A 19,877-nucleotide genomic window follows, 5' to 3' on the forward strand; every position below is an offset into this window, starting at 1 on the left:
TGTGCCAAAAAAAAATAAAAAAATTCTATGAACTCGCCATGCCCCTCATTGAATACCTTGGGGTGTCTTCTTTCCAAAATGGGGTCTCATGTGGGGTATTTATACACAAGTTATGTGGGGTATTTTGTCACAAGTTAGCGGAAAATGTTTTTTTTTTTTTTTTTCCTTACAAAGTCTCATATTCCACTAACTTGTGACAAAAAAAAAAATTCTAGGAACTCGCCATGCCCCTCACGGAATACCTTGGGGTGTCTTCTTTCCAAAATGGGGTCACTTGTGGGGTAGTTATACTGCCCTGGCATTTTAGGGGCCCAAATGCGTGCGAAGTAGTTTGAAATCAAAATCTGTTAAAACAATGACCGGTGAAATCCGAAAGGTGCTCTTTGGAATGTGTGCCCCTTTGCCCATCTAGACTGCAAAAAAGTGTCACACATCTGGTATCGCCGTACTGGGGAATTTGGGGAATGTGTTTTGGGGTGTCATTTTACATATACCCATGCTGGGTGAGAGAAATATCTGGGCAAAAGACAACTTTTCCCATTTTTTTAATACAAAGTTGGCATTTGACCAAGATATTTATCTCACCCAGCATGGGTATATGTAAAATGACACCCCAAAACACATTGCCCAACTTCTCCTGAGTATGGCGATACCAGATGTGTGACACTTTTTTGCAGTGGGCAAAGGGGCCCACATTCCAAAGAGCACCTTTAGGATTTCACCGGCCATTTTTTTTTACAGATTTTGATTTCAAACTACTCCGCACACATTAGGGCCCCTAAATTGCCAGGGCAGTATAACTACCCCACAAGTGACCCCATTTTGGAAAGAATACACCCCAAGGTATTTTGTGATGGGCATAGTGAGTTCATGGAAGTTTTTATTTTTTGTCACAAGTTAGTGGAATATAAGACTTTGTATGAAAAAATAAAATAAAAAAAATCATCATTTTCCGCTAACTTGTGACAAAAAATAAAAAGTTCTATGAACTCACTATGCCCATCAGTGAATACCTTAGGGTGTCTACTTTCCGAAATGGGGTCATTTGTGGGGTGTTTGTACTGTCTGGGCATTGTAGAACCTCAGGAAACATGACAGTCGCTCATAAAGTCAGAGCTGCTTCAAAAAGCGGAAAATCACATTTTTGTACCATAGTTTGTAAACGCTATAACTTTTACCCAAACCATTTTTTTTTTTTTACCCAAACATTTTCTTTTTATTTTTTTATCAGACATGTAGAACAATAAATTCAGCGAAAAATTTATACATGGATGTAGTTTTTTTTTTTTGTGCAAAATTTTACAACTGAAAGTGAAAAATTTAATTTTTTTGCAAAAAAAATCGTTAAATTTCGATTAATAACAAAAAAGTAAAAATGTCAGCAGCAATGAAATACCACCAAATGAAAGCTCTATTAGTGAGAAGAAAAGGAGGTAAAATTCATTTGGGTGGTAAGTTGCATGACTGAGCAATAAACGTTGAAAGTAGTGTAGTGCCGAAGTGTAAAAAGTGGCCTGGTCATTAAGGGGGTTTTAGCTAGCGGGGTTGAAGTGGTTAAAATGAAAATTCACTGAATATCGGTATAAATTCTTGGCTATCGGCCGGAAAGTTCACACATTATCGGTATCTGCCCTAAAAAATCAATATCTGTCAATCCCTATTACTTGGTATGGTGCCACCTGCAGTCTCCTATTTGGTATGGCGCATTGTGCTGTCCTTCACAATGTTCTCACAAACAGGAAGATTTATCAGTGCTTTACATCACAGATTATGGCGCGCACGGTATTTGCACCATAATATGAGACTTTTTGATCTTCTAAGTGGCAAGAAAATCTCCAGGAGGGCTCAGAGCCTCCTATAATTTTCTATAATTTGCGGCATAAATTGGCGTACATTGTAGTTGAAATCTCCGCCAGCTGCTAGTTGCATAGATTTCCGTTTCTGACGCACGGAAAGCCATAGGGCACCTGTGCCTTTTTATTAATATTGTCACTTCTTACTCCAGATTTACTGAGTGGCGTAGGAAGCCCCGGTCTTAGTAAATCTCCCCCAATGTGTCCAGTGATAGCACATGCTGAGTAGCTCAGCCCCACCTCCTTACTCCTTGGCACTAGAAGCGGCGTTTTCTTGCCCACACATACGCATTCTGGGAGAGAATCAGAAGACCACGTGGCGTGCCATAACAAGAATATACCAGCAGGGGGCACCATAGCAAGTATGTAACAACACCCAATAACGGGAGCATTGCTTTTATTGATTCCAATTAAAAACTTGCTTTAGCTCACACTTGTCATGGGAGTCTTAGCAATGCTTTTAACTGTTTCTATCCCATGTGCCTTGCGGTTTCTGCGCTGTGGGTGACTTTTTGCGCTCAGCACTTTATTATCAAGGCTGAGAACAAGTGCAAGTCGCTGTCAGTGATTTGCATGGCCAGGTTTGTGTTTGTGGAGCGAGTCTATGTTTTTCTATTCACTTCTACCCTGGCAGAATGTGTACCCGGGTCACAGATTAAACCACTCTGTGCAGGGCCGCCTTCACTTCTGACATTCACAGTCTTTTCCTCTGTTTTACTTGGCAGTCTTCAGAGTCGGTCTCTTCTGCTCTGGGAAAATGGAGGCGGAGGTCATGCTCGTCATGCAGCTCAACATAACTATCAGCCCTGCCAAGAACATCACAGTCCTCAACTTCAAGCGGAGGAAAATGTGCTACAGGAGTAAGTGTGGTCTAACGGGGGCTCTGCGGCCTCGAGTTGAGGAAGGAAACCTACGCTAATGATAAACCGGCAGCTTCCCTTGTTAGGGGCTTCAGCTGTAAAGTGTTGTCCCTGTAAAATTTGAGTCACGTGGCTCTTAATAAATTTGGTGCATCTTGGGTTGTTTTTGAAGAGCATCTGTCATCAGATTTGTACCTATGACACCGGCTGACCTGTTACATGTGCGCTTGGCAGCTAAAGACATCTGTGTTGGTCCCATGTCCATATGTGCCCGCATTGCTGAGAAAAATGTTTTAATATATGCAAATGAGCATCTACGAGCAACGGGGGTGTCGCCATTACACCTAGAGACTGCAACTGCTGCACACCTTGCAATTTGACAGGTACAGGGATTATGACATTTTCACTGCCTGGTTCTGTCAATTAAAGTGCAGAGGGTGCAGCAGTTGCAGAGAGAGCAGAGCCTCTAGGTGTAATGGCAACACCCCCGTTGCTCCTAGAGGCTCATTTGCAAATTTAAAACATCATATTTCTCAGCGATGGAGCACATATGAACATGGGACCAACACAGATGTCTTCAGCTGCCAAGCGCACATGTAGCAGCAGGTCAGCCAGTGTCATGGGTACAAATCTGCTGACAGATGCCCTTTAAGCCGGGTACATGTGGAGGCTGTGAGTGTGCAGGTTTGTGCTGCTTTTTGCACCATTTTTTGGCTTAAAACGTATTCAATTTGTTTGTGTTGGCCCAACTTTTAAACCCAACCTGTTTTTCTGTTATCCTTGTTTTTTAAAAGCGACAAGATTAGGCTACTTTCACACTTGCGTTAGGAGCGGATCCGTCTGGTGTCTGCACAGACGGATCCGCTCCTATAATGCAAACGCTTGCATCCGTTCAGAACGGATCCGTTTGCATAACTGTTTATTTCAGATCTGATTTTTCACTTCGGAAAACTCAGATCCGACAGTATATTCTAAACACAGAAGCGTTCCCATGGTGATGGGGACGCTTCATGTTAGAATATACTGAGAACTGTGTACATGACTGCAGACCCCTTCCCCTCCTGTATTTAACTTATTGGTGGCCAGTGCGGCCCCCCTCCCTCCCCAGTATTAAATATGACCAGTGCGGCCTCCCCCTCCCTCCCTCCCCAGTATTAAATATGACCAGTGCGGCCCCCTCCCTCTATATTTATTGGTGGCCGGGCAGTGCGGATTCCAAGTATTGTGACCAGTGCGACCATCATTGGTGGCAGCGGAGAGTACCAATCGGAGTCCCAGTTTAAATCGCTGGGGCTCCGATCGGTTACCATGGCAGCCAAGACGCTATTGCAGTCTTGGCTGCCATGGTTAGGCTACTTTCACACTAGCGTTCTGCTGTCCGCTCGTGAGCTCCGTTTGAAGGAGCTCACGAGCGGAGCAGAACGCTTCCGTCCAGCCCTGATGCAGTCTGAATGGATGCGGATCCGCTCAGACTGCATCAGTCTGGCGGCGTTCAGCCTCCGCTCCGCTCGCCTCCGCACGGCCAGGCGGACAGCTGAACGCTGCTTGCAGCGTTCGGCTGGCCGCCTGGCCGTGTGGAGGCGTGCGGATCCGTCCAGACTTACAATGTAAGTCAATGGGAACGGATCCGCTTGAAGAGGACACCATATGGCTCAATCTTCAAGCGGATCCGTGCCCCATTGACTTTACATTGAAAGTCTGAACGGCTCCGCTCGGGCTACTTTCGCACTTAGAAATTTTTCTAAGTTATTAATGCAGACGGATCCGTACTGAACGGAGCCTCCGTCTGCATTAATATGATCGGATCCGTTCAAACACAAGTGTGAAAGTAGCCTTACTTGGCAATAAATACAAGCATTATACTTACCTGAAGAGCTGCGATGTCTGACCGGCCTGGTGCTCCTCCTACTGGTAAGTGACAGGTCTGTGGCGCATTGCCTATTCAAACGGAACTCGCAAGCGGAGCCCCGAACGCTAGTGTGAAAGTAGCCTTAAAGGTACAGTCACACAGTCAGGTTTCTGATGCTGTTTTAGAAGCCAAAACCAGGAGTGAATTGAAAAAAGAGAAGTCCTATCGGTCCTTTATGCTTTCTCTTCTTTTATGATCCACTGCTGATTTTGGCTTCTAAAACTGCATCAGGAAACCTGACCGTGTGGCCGTACCCTAAATAGATGCAAATGATTGCACAGATGTGACATGCCCCATAATTTGCAATTTTTATCACCACAGAAGGTGCAAATAGCCTGATAAATCCCACCTGTATGTTGGAGTTTTTCATTTTTTTTCTGTCACATTTTTGCTTGTAGGGTACTTGGTATGTTTGGTATCTGTATGCTGTATGCATCCTTTGTATATGACGTCCTATAGGGGCGAATAGACAAGGTTCTTTATACTGAATACTACGGGTAGTGCGCTCCGCTGAATGTGACAACTGATTGTTTCTTTCTACAGAGATTGAGCAAGAAGTGAAGCCCCCAATATCTCCAGACAAGAACAGCACAAGAGTTCACTGTAAGTTCTCATCTGTAGTGTCCTTCACAAGGGGTCCCTCCTGAACTGACCGCGCGCACGGAGAGACGCAAATGCCGCGGCGGCAGCATGTCAGCCAGAGAGTATCATGTGTGCAATGTAATCACTACGCATTGGGAGAAGCCAATGTCACACAGACGTACAAGATTTCAGGTATATGGGGCAGTAACGTGACACCCTCAAAAGTATGAGGCGTCCCACTGTACGTCCATATACCTCAGAGTTCAGATGCAGGCAAGCAGAGTTTGTTTTTGTTTTTTCCACTGCAGTTTTTTTTTTTATGAAATAAGGTGTAGCTTGCCATATTCCAGATGTAGTGTCACCTACATACAAACCCTAGGCAGGTATTGTCCTTGGTCAGATTTGAAGAGTCCCGTGGGGTGGGGCAGCAATACCACGGACACAGTCAATGGACGATATCACTGCCTGGTCTACAAGACTCCTTGCGCCATTGAGGCGCTCTCCATAAGGACATATAGTGTTCCTCTAATCCTGACCTAGGCCACTCACTAAGTTAGGCCAGTACTGTCTGCACGGAGACAGGTGTCTGCAGATGAGGTGCTGGTTTATTATCCAAGTCTTGTCTCGAGGCCTTGATTTATAGGACAGCTACCTTCTTAGAGGCAGAGCTTGCTAAGAGTTAATTTGCATCCCCTCTTATTGGAAGAAAGCAGACTTTTCCTAATCCTGGACAACCCCTTTAAATCTAAAATGCACTGCTGGTCAGAAGCACTATACAGCGGCATATGGATTGTATGGTCCCATAGTATGGGAGACTCAGTGATTACATGTGTCTTGGCTATGAGGGTTCGATGAATATTCTACTTTCCTGCAGATGTATGTGATGTTCTTCACATGTCTTTCAGTTGATCCTGTAAATGTCGCCCCTACCACCTCAACCCGTGTCTTCTATATCAGCGTCGGTGTTTGCTGCGCAGTCATTTTCCTAGTGGCGATTATCCTGGCCGTGCTGCATCTTCACAGTATGAAGAGAGTGGAACTGGATGACAGGTAAGACTTTGTCCACTTGGTGGCACCACTGACTAAATTCTGTTTAAAGTCTGTTTGAAGCAATTTTGACTAGACTAGCATTTTTTGTAAATCCCTTGTAAAATGATCATGTTCTTGTGCTAGGAATGGTGAGGACATCCATTATCATAAAGGTTTTTACTGCTGCCTTATCTTCACGAGTTGCTTAACCATAAAAAAAAAAAAAAAAAAAAAAAAATAATAATATTTGGCATAGTCAGAGAAATATCACTGCTGGAATCGGTATTGTTCTTACATGGAGAATACAAGCATTTACTAAAACAGACATGTTAGGAGAGGTGACAGGTTCTCCAGAAGTGTCTATTGTACTGACCTTGAGGGTTTCTTTTCTCCTTCCAGCATGAGTGACAGCGGCAGCTCCCAGGGACTCTCTCAGCCTTCAACCCAGACAACGCAGTACCTACGAGCAGACACCCCCAACAACGCAACGCCCGTCACCAGTAAGCGTTCATATAAAAGTCCTCTATTCAGTCTATTTGACTGCGAAAATATAAGGAAACCTGCTTCCTTCATGTTATGTTGGTAGTTTTGATCATGCCTCTTTACGTCGACCTTTCTCATTACGATTGTTATATATGTAGAGCAGACTTAAAGGGCTGCTCCACCTTTTTTTTTTAAACAAATATTGGCTCCCTCTTCCCCTCCCCACCGCAGCGGAGAGGTAAGCATACTTATCTGCTCCCTTTCTCTTTTGGTCAACAGCTGTGTTTGCTGTGCACCGGTCTCCTCTTGTAAACTTCTGCAACGGACAGGGGTCATGTAAGCCACTGCAGCCAATGATTGCCCACAGTGGTGACATGTACCCCAAGCAAAACATCATTGGATCATTTGCCTGTTGGAGGAAACTTCACCCCTGAGGCCAATCAATGGCTGCAGCGGCACGGGTGACTCCTCTCCTTGACAGAAGTTTGCAAGAGTGGGTGGGGAGCAGATAAGTATGCTTGCCACCACAGGTCCGCTGGAGAAGGTGGGTGGGGGCAAAAGTGTTAAAATGGTGGAGAACCTCCTTTTAAGTATTAGTTATTTTTTTCACTTCTTGCAAATATTTAGCATTAACCTCGGTCTCCTCTGTTTCTTGATGTCCACAGTTTTGTTTGTTTTTAGCCCCTCTGTTTGAACAGTGACCTATATTTAAAGTCTACATTTTCCATGTTAATCTCACATAGCTAGATTTTTCATCCTCATTTCTAGACCTGTCACTAAGGCGAGATGAGACACAGTACCCACCACTTCAGGCTTCAGAGCGCTCCGGTGCTCTGCTGTTTCTGTAGCTCTCATTGCTATAGCGCAGCAAGCTATACTGTCTCTGCGTTGGGGAATGGACATACCTTGCTGTGCTGCGCTGTTTCCGTAGCGCTCATGCACGCCCGGGGCACTGTGCTGGTTCCCGGTCGGGAGGTGGCTGGTACTGTGTCTCATCTTGCCTTGGCAACGGCGAGATGAGACAACCCCTTTAACTTTGGGGTCGCTCTGACCCGCAGAGTTCAAGTGCAGATAGCTAGCCTTGTAAAGACCACCTACACACGCCTTTGACTTGTATGAATAAGTACACACGGCTGTCTTATCCTCTGGTACATGTCTCTGTAATGGTCTCCAGGAGATTTACTGACAGAAGTTCATAAAACCTCCGCTCCCTACTAATCACACATTTCTAATGCTTACTTCGAGAAAAAAAATGGCTATATAAGCAGGATTACCTCCCAGGGCGTGCACTACATTCAGGGTCTCTTTGCCCCTGAACCCTTTAATGGTAGCTCAGGGTGACTTCTGAATGTTTAAAGGGGTTCTGCAGTTTGTTTAAACTGATGATCTATCCTCTGGATAGATCATCCGCTTTTGATCGGTGGGGGTCCGACCCCCGGGACCCCCGACCGATCAGCTGTTTGAGAAGGCAGTGGCGCTCCAGGAGCACCGCGGCCTTCTCACGGTTTACCGCAGGCCCAGTGATGTCATGACTAGTATCAACTGGCCTGGGCGCGGCTAAGCTCTGTTCACTCCAGGAGCGCTGCTGCCTTCTCAAACAGCTGATCGGCGGGGGTCCCGGGTGTCGGACCCCCACGATCAGAAGCTGATGATCTATCCAGAGGATAGATCATCAGTTTAAACAAACTGCAGAACCCCTTTAAAGAGGACCTTTCACTCGTATACAAACTAAAAACTAACTCTATCTGTGGGCAGAGCGGCGCCCAGGGGTCCCCCTGCACTTACTAGTATGCCTGGGTGCCGCTATGTTCGCCCGGTATAGGCTCCGGTGTCTGAGCCAGGCTATGAGCTGTGCGCTGCGATTGGCCAGCACTGCAGCAAGAGACACGCCTCCTACAAAAAAATCAGTCCAATACAACAGACGGAGCTAAGACACCGGAGCCTATACCGGGCGAACGGAGCGGCGCCCAGGCATACTAGTAAGTGCAGGGGGACCCCTGGGCGCCGCTCTGCCCACAGATAGTTAGTTTTTAGTTTGTATACGAGTGAAAGGTCCTCTGGGTGGCTTAAAGGGAATCTGTCACCTATTTTGAGCCTATATTACTGTTAACATAGCAATGTGCAATAAAGTACCTTCATTCCAGCATGTGTCCTTTCTTTTATTCAACTTTTCAGATATGCTAATTTAAGTCTCAAGGTGCCCAGAGGGGCCTTATTCCTCTCCTCTAGTGCCCAGTAACGCCCCCCTGCAGTGCCCAGCCCGCCTTACTTCCAAGCCCAGCACACTTCCTAAGAAATAAATGTCCTCCCACATCCTTGCCAAACGGCGCCGCCCCCTCCACTATGTTATGTAATTTATTCACCCCACCGTCCTTGCGTCCTCCTTTCTTGGCCTCCGAAATCCCGCACAGCCACAGTATCGCTGACTGCCTGTGCCTGTACGATACTCCGGCTCCTGAGGGCAACAGCGCTCTGATTACGTCACTGGGCTCGGCGCATGCCTAGTGACACTATTGAGGCTGTTGCCCTCAGGAGCAGGAGTATCGTACAGGCGCAGGCACTCAGCGATACTACGCATGCGCGGGATTTCGGAGGCCAAGAGAGGAGGAAGCAAGGACGGTGCAGTGAATAAATTACATGACGTAGTGGAGGGGGCGGCGCCGTTTGGCAAGGATGTGGGAGGACATTTATTTCTTAGGAGGCATGCTGGGCTTGGAAGAAAGGCGGGCTGGGCACTGCAGGGGGGGCGTTATTGGGCACTAGAGGCTTACTGGGCACCTTGAGGCTTAATTAGCATATCAGAAAAATCACTTTTTCATCTGAATGAAAAGTTGAATAAAAGAAAGAGGACACATGCAGGAATGAAGGTACTTTATTGCACATTGCTATGTTAACAGTATTATAGGCTCAAAATAGGTGACAGATTCCCTTTAATGATAAATGTTCCTTGGGGTGGGGGTGGCGTGGCTGATGGGTTAATGATGATATCCCTTGTGGACTAAGGAAGCATGGAGGTTAATATGTTTTTGTCCCTGGTGGTCTAGACGCAGTGGGGGAAAACAGCACCAGCGGCGCAGGAACGGCGCGGAATTTAAGCGGTAAGTATATTTCACTATGTTGTTGTTTTTTAGAAGTGTGGGCCATGATGGGAAAACCTGTTCACAATAACTATTGGTAACTTATCAGTGAACTCAACTTTACTAATTGGTGAAAAAATAAATGATCTTAATTGATTTTCAGCATTAAAATATATTGTTCTAGAAATGTGATGGCATTTGACCAGTACTGTGTAATCTGTGTATGCTGTATCCTGCGACTTCATGGATGTCCTGTTTCCTTTCCTCCACAAGGTGGCAGTCATGACCATCAGATGCCGTCTATTACATGTGTATCCATGCATTTACTTATTTTCTAGCTTGTTACGTTTTTCCTGCACTAACTACGTTGGGGTGGGTTTCCTTTCAATATTTGCTTTTTGGTTCTGGAAATAGTTCAGATTCCTTAGGTATCTGGAGACCTTGCAGAGAGGCTGTTTGGATCCATTTGCGTTGCTCAGAGGCATCTACCATAATTATTCAGTAGAGACTTGTGGCACTTAATGGGGATTAAAGACCACCTGAGCTCACAAGGGATCCGGCCCAGCCAGTGCATAGGATACGTAGCGTTACGTTCCGGCACATAGGTGAATGTTGATTCATTCATTTCAGGACATGGAAATACCAGTATTTGTAATAGGAGTGCCTCGTACCAGACTATATTGGTACAGTTTTAGTGATGGACGTGTACAGCGAGCAGCAGGAATTTTATGAGAGTGGCTGGCGCTGTCCTATAGATTGTACAACATCCGTTTTTATCTAGGATATGCACATGGAGGTCTGCACTGGGGATATGCAAGCCCGGCATTGTAACTGGCAATTATGCTCCTAAAAGAAAATTACATTGTAACAGTGTGCTGTTCTATAGAAGACATTTTGTATAACTACTGTCCTAGGCAATGGACATAGCCCCAATTAGTCAGCAGGGACTGAGACCATTACCAGTGATGCAGTGGAAGGACGCTCTACAGCAGAAGTGTATGTGAATCCATTTGGTTTTGTTGCAGCAATTTCGGCAAAAAGTGCATGTGCTTACATATCGCCCCATGTTAAAGTACAATGCGTCCAGGGCTCCTCCGTCACCCACACACACTTTTCTATACAAGAGGAGACCCTCCTGATCACCAGGATATGGTCCATCCAGCTTTAAAGTGACCCTTTAGTTCAAGAAAAAAAATCACATTAACTGGAGAACCAACAGAACACTTACCTGATTCCCTCCTTATTCTTGGACTCATTTCCTGTCACCCAAGGTGGCCGCACGTCTTCTGAGACTGCCTGATGCACACCGTGCTTTTCGTAATCCAAGACACTTCCCGCTTGTCCAGCGCTGTCCTTGGATTGGCCAGCGCTTCTCATGTGAGCAGTACTGGTTAGTCCAAGGGAAGCAGGACATGCTCAGTGTACGTCTGGGAGTCAGAGAAGTGCAGCCATCTTGGGTGATAGAAGAAAAGCCCAGGAACTGGAAGATCTGCAGCTTAAAATATGAGAAGGAGGCACCGGGTAAGGCTTCTGTTTTGTGATTTCTCTCCCCCCCCCCCCCCCCCCCTTGAACTGGAGGGTCGTTTTAACCTGTGTATGTACTGAAAATCATGGACATCAGTAAGAGGAAAAAAAATCTAAAGACTGGCAGTAAATTGCCTCTTCTACAGGTGCATAAAGTCTCATTGTCTAGTGAACTGTTGGGTTACTGGAATAATTGTACAACTCTCGTCTATATATCTCTATTTATATTGTGGGTTTGGTTTCTGATAACATTTGACCAGATGCAGCAATTTCATATCTAACCAAAGGCCAAATGTCTACCAGCTATTGGTAGGTGCAGAGTAATCCACAGTCCCTCTGTCACAGATATATCTGTAAAGAATAAATCAAGGCAACTGGACGTAGGATGTAGATTTCTTGAAAACGTTTCACTCGTTCTTCCAACGAGCTTTCTCAATTCTGAGTGACTGTACAAGAATTCTCTGGGAATAAATATGTAACTGAATCAACATCTGGTAATTATACCCAGCATGGGGTCAGAGGTCATTATACCCAGCATGGGTTCAAAGGTGTTGATGCCATTATCCTAATTGGAGGAACAACTTGTTCACCCCAGAGACCCTACGCCTAAACACAAGATGGACAACATTGTGTACGCAGTCCAGTGCAATGAGGAATGCTCAGAACTGTATATCGGCGAAACAAAACAACAACAACTACATCAGCGTATGGCTCAGCATAAAAGCCAAAACCTCTGGTCAAGATTCAGCCGTGCACTTACATCTAAAAGGAACAGGTCACACCTTTGAAGACAGTCAAGTACGTGTTTTGGATAAGGAGGCCGATTGGTACAAACGAGGTGTGAGGGAGGCCATCTATGTAAAAATGAAGAAGCCAAGCTTGAATAGAGGTGGGGGGGTTAGACATCTATTGTCTGCCACATACAATGCTGTCTTGACACCTTTTTCTGGGAGGTCATTATCACCTACTGACTCCAATTAGGATAATGGTATCAACACCTTTGACCCCATGCTGGGTATAATGACCTCTGACCCAATGCTGGGTATAATTACCAGATGTGGATTCGGTTACATATTTATTCCCAGAATTCTTGTACAGTCACTCAGAATTGAGAAAGCTCGTTGGAAGAACGAGTGAAACGTTTCAAGAAATCTACAGTACGTCCAGTTGCCTTGATTTATTCTTTACAGATATACCATGACCTGGATAAATGAGAACCTTCACAGAACTTTTGTCACAGAGGAATGACTGAAATGTTAAGTGCTGGGCATCTTAGTGGACAAGAATCCAGATCACACAGAATGACATCTATGTCCTTAAGAATTCCACTAGGCGTATCTGCCAAGCCACCCGGGGATGAGGTACTTCACTGGCAGGGTCTGATTTTTAGGAGCACTTTGCACAAACCCTTAGGGTGCCAGGAAGGCGCCGTTTTGGTTAACACCCAATAGCCGATCTGATAGCAATAGTAAAGTTCTTCTTTTATGTACCGGACTACTGTTATAAGGTGACGTAGAGAAGTCTATAGCTTCTATCACCAGCAGGCCACGTTATAACTGTTCATACATTCCTCTGGCGCTAATTTGCCATATTATCCCAATCATGTACCAAGTACAAACCTTTTGCTAGATCTGCCCTTTTTCCATGTGAAGACTCCTCTGCTCTTTTAGAAGTGACCAGTTCTGTATGTTCTCCATATGCCACTTGATTTCCTTTTGTGTGAGCAGTGTATTCATGATGTGGGTTTCTACCAGGGTAGGGTATTCATATTGCTTTTGTTGGGTTCCGTTGGCTCCTCAGGTTATCCAACGCTGCGGATCGAGAAGAATGACCTGAAAAGTGTCACCCTACAAGAGGCAAAAGCCAAGGTGAAGGACATCGCCCTCTCCAGAGAAAGAGTGACACTTCAGGATGTCCTGCAGGAAGGTATGCTGCCATAGTCTGAGTTTCTTGTAGATTTCAGTTCAGATAATTGCTAGGTTTAGGGTATGAGTAATGTTGGTGAGATACAGTGCATTCAGAAAGTCTTCACACGCTTACATTTTTTTTACATTTTGTTATGTTGCACCCTTGAGCTCAAATGGGAAAGAATAAATCAAATTTTTTCTGTTTGCTTTTCAATACCCCATTATGAGAAGGTGAAAATATATTAAAATTTTGCATAGAGATAAGCATTCAGACCCCTTGCTATGACACTTGAAATTTAGTTCCGATGGGTCTCTCATTTCTCTTGATCATCTTTAAGATGTTTCTACACCTTGACTGGAGTCCACCTGTGCTAAATTCAGTTGATTGGACATGATTTGGAAAGGCATAGTCCTGTTTATATAAGATCCCACGGCTAAGGCTTTCACACTAGCGGCAATTACCTCCGTCAGGCTGTTCCGTCGGGTTAACAGCCTGTCGGAACCGTCCTGCAGCTAGTGAACATGTGCCCCTGGACTGCCGCTTCGTCCCCATTGACTATAATGGGGGCGGGGGCAGAGTTCCAGCGGAGGCATGGCAGCACATGGCGAGAGGCTGCCGTATTAAAACTACGACATGTCCAACATTTATTCCGGCAGCCTCTCGCCGTGCGCTGCCAGGTTTCTGCCGGAACTCCGCCCTGCCCCCATTATAGTCAATGGGGAAGGAGCGGCAGTCTGGGGGCACACAGTCACTAGCGGCAGGACAGATCCGACAGGCTGTTCACCCGACGGAACAGCCTGCCGGAGGTCCGTGCCACCAGTGTGAAAGTAGCCTAACAACGCATATCAAAGCAAAAACCAAGCCATGAGGAGGAAAGAACTGCCTGTAGAGCTCAGACAGGATTGTGTGGAGGCACAGATCTGGAGAAGGGGTACACAAGATTTTGTGCTGCACTGAAAGTCCCCAAGAACACAGCGGTCTCCATAATTCTTAAATGTAAGAAGTTTGGAACAATCGGGACTCTTCCTAGAGCTGGCCTCCCCACCAAACTAAGTAACATTTTCGATTCTCTATAGACATTCACACATTGCCTAGTGTGCGTGTCTGGTCACTGGGGAAGAGTAAGCAACAAGGCACTGGAAGACACTGCGAGCAGCAACTTTTCTCCCGCTGGAGCAAATTATCAGGCGGGATTTCAACACGTAAGCCTGATAATTATTTGCTGTCGGGACACCTCCATACATAGTAGTAAGGTTAGCGATCAGAACCTGCTGATTTCAGACTAAGTTCACACCTGAGCGTTTTACAGCGCGTTCAAACGCGCTGTAAAACGCTCAACACGTGAAAACCAATGCTTCCCTATGGCCCTGGTTCACACTTGAGCATTTTACAGCGCCACACCCACAATTTTAGACCTAGTGTGAGAGCGGTAAAGGCGCAGATTTGGGCGCAACTTGCGCTGCCATCTGTGCCTGAAATACACCTAATTTAGGCGTATTTCACATGGATAAATCCCTAGTGTTCAAGACGTTTGAGTTTCCATTAGTGGGAGGACTGTTTTCATCTTGCTTTGTTTCGCTGCCTCACTCAGCCCTCTGGTATTAGCGACATTTCTGCTGCACAGCCTTGGGATAATTGTGTGTATGCGTATGCCTTTAACGTAGTCTATTGCAATTTCCCCTTTCAGGTTTATGATACTCTGAGGGCGAGAAGGCGACGTAAAACAATTTCTGCTAATTAATGACCTCCACAGGTCTTGCGCCACGTGCAGAATGTGACTGATTCATGCAACACATTTGGATCTGATAAGATTGCTTCCTCGGTATGATTAGTCATGTTCGGGAACACTTTGACTTGGCATCTGCTCAATGTTTTATAATCATCATTGGGAATAGACTTACAGGCTCCTCTATAGGATATTGCCATTGTGTGATAACTATCATAATATCAGGGGTATCCTCGCTGATCTTCAGCATGAAAGGGATGAGATCCTTCAGCTTTTTGTTTCCTGAAACACAGCTGGATTCCAGTCAAAAGCAGTCTGGGCCTGTGGTCCTCCGCTGATCAGGAAGTCTCTAATGTCTCGCCTCCACTTCTGATGGTGTGAAAACCCCTCTTAATGGGAGTCCTTCATGGGACTGGAGCATAGCTGGTCCCAGGAGTCGTCACCACCTCTGAGTCCCCAGTTTGTACCTTAGTGACTTTTAATAAGATGCCTGTCCACTATAGAAGTACATAATGTCTTATACCACACAGTCCTGTCTTGGCTGCTCTCTCTGACCACAGTCTTGTGCTGTAACTTTACTTCCCTGTGCTGCCATTGTTACTTAAAATTTTGTCACAAGTCCTTCAGTCCCAGTCTTTCTGTCGGCGGTGAGGATTGCCTCTTAGATAAGAGATTCCTCTTAGAAATGATCTCATATCTCCTATTGTTTTAGCAAGGAGAAAAAATGGAAGACCAAGGCTTGTAATATGCATCCTTGTTTGAAATTAATGGATGGATGTCTTCTGATTATATAGTCTGCAGACACTTCAGAAAGGCGAACCCGGAACCTATTTTCTGTACATTTTGGCCCAGTTTGCTTTTGTGTTTCCGCCCTGCGTCATTCATACAGTGTAAGCTGACGTCTGTTACGAGGACATGTTCTGTACCAGTAATGCACGGTACATATCCTTGTAGTAACGCAGTTTACTTTAACATACGGTACATCATTTATCAACTGTGCTGCCATTAAACCTGGCCGAGTCTCAGCTTGTTCCTGGGCAGCCTGCTTACGCATGAACTGAAAGGAGATGAATGTCAACCTAATGTTCTTCAAAGAGCTGACTTTTCACCACAACATTTCTGGCAAGTTTAGGGGAGTTTAGCTTGAGGGAGTTTGAATTTGGGATTATTTTATATGTACAGAGCGAGTTTGTTTTCTTTCTGCTGCTATTCGGTCTGTGGTGGTGGTGGTGGGGTCTCTAGCCTTGTCTGACAGGATTTCCTGGAAGAGCGTAATTCTAGTGCATCCTTTCTCTGGCCGATTCCAGGTATTGTCTGCCGGATCGTAGTGCTGCTGGTGTGAAAGTAGAAAAAAAGGATTGCATTCTGCATTTTTGAGGAACTATAGACCTTAATAGGGCCATTTTCACTGACACATATAGCAAATGTTTGTTTTGCGGGCTCGTGGAACGTACGAAAAGATGCCCCGTAGAAGTGTATTGGTCCACATCTAATCCACAAAATTGCGGAAAGCAGCATACGACCGTCTGAATGAGCCCTTACCCGTGTGACCGCACATAAAACCATTGTCCGGGACCTCTTTTTATAAGGCTCCATTCACACGTCCGTGGTGTTTTCCGGATCCGCAACACACCCGCCCGGCACCCCTATAGAAATGCCTATTCTTGTCCGCAGCGGCGGACAAGAATAGGACATGTTATATCGTTTGCGGAGCTGTGGACCCGAAGACCGGGGCCACGCTCCGCAAAGGCGGATGCGGACAGCACACTGTGTGCTGTCCGCATCCATTCCGTCCCCATAGAAACTTAATGGGTCCGCACCCGTTCCGCAAAATTGCAGAACTGATGCGAACCCATTTGCGGACGTGTGAATGGAGCCTAACTAAATTACAGGGTTTTAAAAGTTCTCCCCACTCCTTTTGTACGTTTGGATGTGGAGTAATTTAGATGTCAGTCTGTGGTGTCGCAGGTAGTATGCCCTTGTAGTGCTCTGTCTGGGTGGGATTCCTTCCTGTGTACCCCTCCATTAAGTCACTGGGATTTGTTGGGTAGACTCTAGCAGCGCTGCACCACTTCTTCCTCCTCCGCTCTTATGGATTCCCCTGGTTCAACACTGTCTCAGGTCTTTGATTCCGCCCAACTGCACTGACAAAGACAACTTTAATGGTCCTCAACACATAATGGGCTAAACGAGCCTAAGGCCCCATGCACACGGCCGTGTGCGGGCCGTGGAACCGCGGCCTGGATCCCTCCTGAGAGCAGGGGCGCACGGCGTCACTGGTTGCTATGACGCCGTGCGCTCCCTGCTGCCGGCACAATACAGTAATACACCGGTATAGATCATACCAGTGTATTACTGTATTGCGGCAGCAGCAGGGAGCGCACGGCGTCATAGCAACCAGTGACGCCGTGCGCTCCTGCTCTCAGGAGGGATCCAGGCCGTGAACAACGGCCGTGTGCATGGGGCCTAAAAGTGATAAAACATTAAAATGGACCCTCTGTTTTCCCCTGACTGGTTTTGCCATCCCAGCTTAATCAAAGAATCTATCAATGAAGCTGGAGACTTGAAACCGGGCCCAGTCCTTGGCGTGTGTATAGCATTACAGACGTCACTTTGTCTTTTCCACTTTACGTTATACCGTCCTTAAGTTCATTAGTTTCGGTAACAATTTGTAGTTCTAACTTTATCTGTACTAATTATTTTTTTTTGTTCTGATTTGTTTACCCAGGGACATTTGGTCGAATATTCCACGGCATTTTGGTAGATGAAAAGGATCCAAGCAAAGAGAAGGCCGTGTTTGTAAAAACTGTGAAAGGTGAGTTGTCGGCTCTGTCATCCATAGGTAGATGCAGTCACTGACAAGGAGTTATTGGAATGGAATGAATATGTGACTATTGATATATGGAAGTGACTACAATGCTAGAGCAAAAGCTTACTTTTATTGGGTAAAACCGTACAATTGAAAGCAGGCTCTAGCCTGGATACAAAAGGATGCGGTTGGCCATGGAGGCATACAGGTTCTGTATGGTATACTGCAGTACATTTACCCACAGATGTTGCAGCTGGACCTGTAGATCCGGCACACTTGTAGCTTGCTTTAACTGGCATTTCAGCTGGTCCTATAGCTGCTCGATTGGCAATAAATCTGGTGACCCAGGAAGCCAAGTAAGGGTGCATTTACACCAACAGATTATCTGACCAATTTCTGTCCAATCAGACCAATAATTGGTTTGTGTAACACAAGATTTCTGTGTGTAAACGGCCATCTGTCAGATAATCTGATGGTGTAAAAACTAAATACACACCATAAGTGTTGTAATCTGGTGGAGATATTCCTTGTGTGTTGGCGAGCGTTATTCTGGTGAAAAATTGTTGGAAGCCCTACCATGAGTGGCAAGACATGGCCGCAGGATGTCCTGCACATAGCACTGAGCTGTTACTGTTCCTCCTATCACTACTTGTATGACAGCGGCAGTTGAGGCCGTTTTTTTTCCAGTGGCTGAAAAGACTGGTATTATTTATTATTAAGGGAATATTCTGAGTCCATAAGTGCTGTTTCATAGCCAGCTATTAGAAAATGATGTTCTTGAGGCTTATTCACTGACCCGACAGTCTTTAGATCTCAAACAGAACCTGGATTTGTTGCTTAAGACGATACAGTTCTAGTCCAGGTTAATGTTTCATGACACAGCTGCAAACAAAGGTGACGGCGGCTGTCTGTAATGGGCGCTATTACACTCATCTTTCTTTGGAAATGATCCATACAGAGACAGCCGTGTCTAATGAAGGTACCTCCTGTGTCTGGTGGGTAACAAAGCTGTGGGAGCTGCTTGTCGACAGATCAGACAGTCATCTCTACTGGTGGGCTGTCTGCAGCCTGTTCGCGGTGTACATGTGCCCTCTTGTAACCACTGCTCCCAACACCTCCTACTAGCTATGTCAGAGGCCTACAAGGCGGGCAACCATTCTCTCAATGTTTGTCAATGAGCGTGTGGTATAGAGACATGTCTAGCAGTTACCAATCTCTCACCAAGATGTACACTACTCAAAAGTAGCCTCTGAGAGCCTTATTGTAGGAAAAGCACTTTTATGCCTTCTGGTGACAAGACCCTAATCAGACCACACACGTAATCTTTGACATATCTGCCTGAGGTATAACTGCAATGCCGAGTTTTGAGGCAACGCGACATTTTCTGAGTGTGGTGTTTTTGTCAGTGAGTGTATTAGATTCCCCAGTCCTGTGCTCTTTCTATCATTTATGGAAGTATTACCATATTTCTATTTATACTGATCTCAATTATTTATACTTCTGTTATGGATTATTCATACGGGCTGACAATCGGGGAAGGCAGAATCTCCTTGCATTAAGGCCACATGCACATGAATGTTTGTTTTTGTGTCCGTTCATTTTTTATAAATTTTTTTGCGTATAGGATTTGGATTCATTTCAATAAGTCTGCAAAAAATGCGGACAGCACACAGTCTGCGAACCGCAAAACACATATGGTCATGTGCATGTAGCCTAAGACTGCTGGTAAAGTCTGTAAAACAAGGGATTAATTCAGTATAAGAGACCCAATAGGAAATTGCTAATTTTCAGTGACCGGACGGTTGCTGAAAACCTGCTGTCGTTAACGAAGACCTCTGTTACGTGATATGGCCACCATTTTGTACTGCCAAAATGCATCCAAAATAAAAACTTGCACCTTTGCCAATCTATTTAACCCCTTAGCTACTAAGCAATTTTATTTTTAAATGTTTTCATCATTGCATTTCAAGAGCTATACATTTTTTATTTTCCCTAGGATATAGCCATACGAGGGCTTTTTTTTTTTATATATTTTTTTTTTATGGGGCAAGTTGTAGTTTTTAATGGCACCATTGAGGGTACACACGACTCATTGATTAACTTTTCTTAACTCTCTC

General features: G+C 45.4%; 1 protein-coding gene across 3 annotated transcripts in view; it reads left to right on the forward strand.

Moving 5' to 3' along the window:
• Positions 1-19,877, forward strand: part of RYK (receptor like tyrosine kinase) — a 105,445-nt gene that overhangs the window by 40,230 nt on the left and 45,338 nt on the right. Inside the window, exons 4-10 of one of the 3 annotated variants that reach the window (XM_044290642.1) lie at positions 2,579-2,713; positions 5,166-5,225; positions 6,110-6,254; positions 6,633-6,733; positions 9,761-9,814; positions 13,118-13,243; positions 17,680-17,766. In XM_044290642.1, coding sequence (XP_044146577.1) covers positions 2,579-2,713; positions 5,166-5,225; positions 6,110-6,254; positions 6,633-6,733; positions 9,761-9,814; positions 13,118-13,243; positions 17,680-17,766 — 708 coding nt within the window. Of the gene's footprint in view, positions 1-2,578; positions 2,714-5,165; positions 5,226-6,109; positions 6,255-6,632; positions 6,734-9,760; positions 9,815-13,108; positions 13,244-17,679; positions 17,767-19,877 lie in introns of all 3 variants that reach the window. The other 2 variants (XM_044290643.1, XM_044290644.1) reach the window with 2 other exon arrangements.

This window comes from Bufo gargarizans, chromosome 4 (assembly GCF_014858855.1).
Source record: "Bufo gargarizans isolate SCDJY-AF-19 chromosome 4, ASM1485885v1, whole genome shotgun sequence".
Classification (NCBI taxonomy): domain Eukaryota; kingdom Metazoa; phylum Chordata; class Amphibia; order Anura; family Bufonidae; genus Bufo; species Bufo gargarizans.